This window comes from Lolium rigidum, chromosome 5 (assembly GCF_022539505.1).
Source record: "Lolium rigidum isolate FL_2022 chromosome 5, APGP_CSIRO_Lrig_0.1, whole genome shotgun sequence".
NCBI classification, from domain to species: Eukaryota; Viridiplantae; Streptophyta; class Magnoliopsida; order Poales; family Poaceae; genus Lolium; species Lolium rigidum.
Genome location: NC_061512.1, coordinates 42,831,971 through 42,837,691, shown reverse-complemented (window position 1 = coordinate 42,837,691; position 5,721 = coordinate 42,831,971). Strand labels below are relative to the sequence as shown.

The 5,721-nt window shown below is 42.4% G+C and overlaps 1 protein-coding gene across 1 annotated transcript; it reads right to left on the bottom strand.

Moving 5' to 3' along the window:
• Nucleotides 1-435: 435 nt before the first annotated feature.
• LOC124653408 (probable nucleolar protein 5-2) lies at nucleotides 436-5,089 on the bottom strand. Its single transcript, XM_047192472.1, has 7 exons — nucleotides 4,828-5,089; nucleotides 4,383-4,504; nucleotides 4,238-4,279; nucleotides 1,454-1,621; nucleotides 1,200-1,379; nucleotides 805-1,008; nucleotides 436-737 (listed from the first exon to the last, which is right to left on the bottom strand). Exons 1-7 carry the CDS (start codon nucleotides 5,027-5,029, stop codon nucleotides 573-575), a joined length of 1,083 nt encoding a protein of 360 aa, XP_047048428.1. The 5' UTR covers nucleotides 5,030-5,089; the 3' UTR covers nucleotides 436-572.
• Nucleotides 5,090-5,721: the final 632 nt, after the last annotated feature.

The window sequence follows — 5,721 nt, the reverse complement described above, 5'->3', positions numbered from 1 at the left end:
CGGTGCCCTCCATCAATATATTTTTGGTTTGCGGCATCTGCTAGAGTTGCTCTTCGTGGCGCGCTAGACTTTCACTGTTAAGGGCTTGATTGGTTGCTCGCATTGGTGTTTCGCGTTTTGTTTTGTCGCATGCAGGGGCGTTTTGTTTTGTCGCATGCAGTTTAACCTAGTAGCTACCGTATGAGTGATATTTGGAAGCTAACAAAAAAACATTATTTTGGGGCATTCGTCTAGGACGCATTTTTTATCCAGCGCCCTCAAATGGCATGAAGCTACCGGCTCGGGATGGTCTAAATACAGCATCTCAGTCTGAGATCAATGTGGCACTACTGCAAAATAGCATGTCTTATGTTACTGTGCAGTTTTTTTTTCCAGAATGACTGCAGTTTTTGGATATTGAAAAAATTCAAAATAAGACAAAGGACACTCGTCAAGTTACTAGTGAATTTCGAGTCCATTACTAAAACACAAGTACACAACACTTTGGTCCGGGGTATGGCAGCCTCACCACCAAGGAACAAATTCCCAAACCACTTCTCCCTTCATAATAGTTAAGGGGATACATAGTATCATCAGCTTCTCCTCAGATGTAGCCCAATATTTCTAAGGGCATCTATCTTAACTGCATGCAGCACCACAAGTTCCCTGTAGATCTTCAGGCTCTCGTCCTCATTAATAATGTCTTCAAATTTACGGGCATCCCTCTTAAGCCTTTTTACCTCTCCCGGGGTGAACTTCTGAAAGAATTGGTCATTACATGAATGACAAACTTTCATAAAATGTTAAGCATTTACAAAACATTACCTGCATGTCATGGTCTGTTATTTCTAGGGGGTCAAACATGATCTTCAGGGCCGAAGCAATCTTCATCATTTTCCAGCCTGCCGAGTCAATGCCAGAAACATCCTTCAGCTTGCCAGCAGCCCAATGCAGTTGTTCACCATATCTGTTCTCAATCACTTCAGCATCATACAAGAGGCATGCTGTCACAACAACATCCCCCTTAACCTGGGTACAAAAAGAGGATTGTGTTGTCACTAAAAGAACAAAAAAGGGGTTTTAACATATCACACCAAGAGTTTTGGGCAGGGACAATCAAGGATTCTATGTGCACATTGCACAAAGTATCAGATAATAATAGTGTAACAATAAAGCACAAAACATTTCATCTCATACATAGAGACAACTTTTGAACTAACCATCTCTGGTTTGACATCAAAGCCATGACGATCAAGGAACATTTTTAGTCCTTGGCTCATTGGCAAGCGGTCCTCCTGCGTCAGCTTCAGTTCTTCTTCAGGAACCAAACTATCCATGAGATTCTTCAGACCCCACATCACCTCCAGCACAGCTTCATCGAAGCGGCAAGGTACACCCGGCTGAAACAAGTGGCAGCAAAATAGATGTTCAAGTTTTCAACGATCATAAGCCAACAAGGGACCTTTGAACTTACCAAGCTTTTTTCAATGATTCCTTTATATTCAGATTTTCCAACGGCCAGTGTCTGATAAGGGTGGTGATAGCGCGAGATCATCTCACTAAGCTCTCTACTGACACCGGTAACATGATTAATGGCACTGGACTTGTCATTGAACATTTGGAACTCTTTCAGCCGAGCGATCTGATAAAAGAAATAAACAAGAACAAGCAAGTTAAGGGGCAAAAATGAGAAGTACTCAAATATCTCGCCATGTCTCCAAATCATGACGCAGCGATTCAGTATGTACACCGCAATCAATATTACAAACAAACACTAAGTGGAAAGGAATCAGCTATGCCAAGCACATCGAGTACTCACATGTTAAATAGAGGAAATTTGGCATAATAGATAAGAGAAGATGACAACAACGTAACATCTTCATCTCCACTTTGGTCCACGTCCCTCCATAGTCCAAGCCATAAAATGCTCTAGGTAGGAAAGCGATTAGATGTGGCGCCTAGGTTCTAAGCGACACGTTGCTGCTCTGCCTAGTTACTCGTTAGCCTGGTTCACAATGGTCGCACCGCTTTTCAAAATGTGCTGCCTAGCACCGTTTGTTGAAACTCTAACAAAAATCGTAAAAGATATAGCCTTGTACACGTCCTTGAATTCCTGCTACGCAGTTCAGAATATGTTACAGCTCAATCATCCATGGATAGCAGAAGAGGAGAGAATTGCCAATAGCATATATTTCAGCCTGCCATCCATTCTTTTAAAATCTCATTTTTAGTTTCTGGTCCCTGTACTAAGACTTGGTTTCATTTTTGAATGGCAATGGAACCAGGGAGCTGTTCGCCCTGTGAATTTAAAAAAAATCTTTTAAAATCTCTTTCACCAGTGTTGATGAAAATAGCTTTTGATGGTGCATGCATACACTGAACAGCAACACAACATCGCGCTACAGATTTCTAGACAGCATTATAGAAAAAATTATGTGTTAATCTCAGAATGAATTTTGTGCTTGTATGGGTGGGTGCTTGAACCATCCAACGGCTCACATAGACACAAGATTCATATTTCCGCATTTTGCACCTTTACCCCTATGAAACTAGAGTATTAACCTGCACCCCACCACCCAGTATTTGAAGGCACCATGGAGAACACACCGAAAACCTAGTCCCCTCCAGCCCCGTACAGCCTCCACCATTCCCACCCACCTCAATCCCGCGCCCTGTATCCCTCACCGCCCTCCCGTCAGCCACCTTCCAGCGATGGTGCTAGCCACCAACCCTGTCCCATCGCCCCCCCCCCCTCTCGTGGCTTGACTCTCTCCTGTCAGCCCCATCCAGAATCGGCCAGTCCAATCTGGGCTCCTGGAACCTCCCTCACAGGTGATGGCGCAGCACCAACGAGCCTCTGCGCCGCTTGCTACAGTTTGTGCGGGAGAGGACAGATCAGATCTTGGAGAACTCGAATCTGGACATGGAGAGGTCGGATCTGGCATGTTTTAAGTTCTGTTTTTCGATTTAGGCAGATCCAAAAACATGCAAGATCCAGAAGGGCCGCTTGCTCCTTGATGCTCTGTGATTGGGCAAGGAAGGCCCAATCCTTCAATTTTGTTTCGATTTTATGTGATTTTGGTAGTGACATGGGTATGAATGTTAGATGGATTTTCTTTTGAGGGAATCGTGGGCTTCATTGATCACATAACCAAAATGTCATTACAAATATGCTCCTGGATACATTCCGGGGCACTCCTATGAACTGGGACTCGAGGGCCTGGATCTGGACTTGGTCTTTCCTTTTTTTTTCTGTTTTTTTGTAACTATTTCGAGTTGAATCCTGCTGACACTAACGTTTTTCTTGTTCAAACCAGTGTGAAACTAATGTATACTGTTGAATCTTCCATGAAATGAATCCGAAAGAATCGTGTATCACTTTGATGACAAGTGAATATTGACCGGATAATGATCTTTAAATTTATTTTAATAATCTTGTGCAAAACTACTGAATGTTGCATGAAACAGAGTTATTTGATTGGTTTCATGATAGTTTGATACTTTCAAAACCTTGTATGAACATCTGTGTGTCTACGGATGTGACATCAGTACAAAAAATCAGTGAGAGAGAAAATTGTTGATGGCATGCCCAAATTCATACCTGAACCATGTATAATCTACGTAAAAACAGTTTGAAACTTCGCTGGTGGTATGGCTAGACTCATCCACAGAAAAAGGAACACATGAAACATGTGAAAGCTGAAAAAATAAGGGACGCTGTGCAAAATTGTAATGGGCTTAAGAACCAGACTAGACAGAGGTGGGAGGGGCCTTTCGTAAAAACTGTAGCACAAATCTACAGGTTTTGGACAGGAAAGATAGCCCAATCACCCACCTGTACAAGCACATAAGCATTTCCCATGCAAAAAAACAGTAAAAAATGAGCTTGTGCTCATATTATTATTCCCTAAAAGAACTGAAATGAATAGCATATATTTCAGAATACCATCCATTCTTTTAAAATCTCTTTCGCTCGTGTTGATGAAAATAGCTTTTGATGGTGCATGCATACACTGAAAAACATCACAACATTGCGCTACATATTTCTAGACAGCATTATAGATAAAATTATGTGTTCATCTGTCAGCACACAAAAACAGTAAAAATGAGCTTGTGCTCATAATATTATTCCCTAAAGGAACTGAAATGAACATGAAGATCATGAATAGTAAAAGAAGACTACTCTGTTTAAATTGGCGACAAAAACGTATATAACAACCATAAGGATTAAGGAAAGAATGCAGAGGCAGGGGCTTACCCCTCGTGACCTAAAATCCTCGCCAAAGATTGCCCAGATATTCTGCAGGAGATACAAAAACCAGCTAAGCCGATGACAAACTAAGAGACAAGAAAGCAAGCACATGAGTAATGGAGCAGGGAAGATATGACAACGCAAATAGTACCTTCATAGCGTCTTGTTGGTTGAGGTAGTATTCCTTCATCGAGAAAACTGCGAAGCCAGAGGGCGTCTCAAACAGTACCAAGATCTCTGCTGCATATGCTGCATAGTTGCCGAAGCTGGAACCTGCAAACATGTAAACAAATTTAACATTTTCCCAAATTCAGATGCCAAGCATGACGCCAGCAATGGATCCGACAGAGGCTAAAGGCCCAATCTCTAAGCCGCCCCTTACCCTACCAAACCTAAATGGCCGATGGAGGAAGTCTGTGGGATCGAATCCAAATCTAAAATCGTCTGGCCATATCCATCTATCCCGATGTGCTTCTACAACCGCTCTAGAATCTTACGGGAAAAGAAAACGCTCTAGGGTTTGCTTTCTCATCGTAAAAGGCTATGAGTTGGTGGGATTGATAGAGGAGGATAACGGCGGGAGGCGGGTGGCTCACCTATACTGGGAATTGACTCCGCCGGAGTTGAAAAAATCTTCGAGGGAGAGGGAGATCTCTTTCGTCCGCTGCGTTGTCGCTTCCTCGAGGTCGAACCTTTTACTCCGGACGTAGGTTCTGGGATCGAAGGACCACCGGGTGGATCACTGCCGGCAATCGCCGCCGGCGGACGAGGAGAGGGGTGGCCGCGTCGGCGCCCCATCAAGTTCAAGGGTGCGATATTTCCGTGGGAGTTGTGGTCGCGGCGTGGTGGTATTGTACCCTTCCCTAAATCTCGCTTCGCCCTGGCACCGAGAATTCACTAGCCTTATTTATACTAAATCTTGCTTGACCTTTGGGCATCGAAAATTCACTAGCCTTATTTATACTAGAAGTTACCCCGCGGGTTGCAGCGAAAATTTCTATGAAGACAATTGTTCAGAGTACGTACTATCTAAAACTCATATCAATAATGTATTATGTTGCATAATCTGGAAGGTCATATGAATTAATCTTAAAATTAGATATTTTTGTAGAATTTTACATGAAATTGGTCAAACCTAAAAGGCTTTGTGCTAATACAAAATCAAAACCTTGAATTAAAAAACAGCAATCCAGAATGGTTGGAAGTAATGTCTATGGTTTGCAGCAATGCAGTACACAGATGCTATCAAGATATGTGGAGTCAGTTGAAAATTGTTCAATTGATGCATACATACGACTATGGGAATAGTAGACCCTGAACTATTACGCATCATTTTGCTGCAAGTATACAGATCCTAGCAAGATATGTGGAGTCAGTTGAGAATTGTTCAATTGATGCATAAATCATATACTACAGGAATAGTAGATCCTGAACTATTACGCATCGTTCAGAAAATAAATGTTTAAAAGCCATGCTTCGGTGAACTTTCA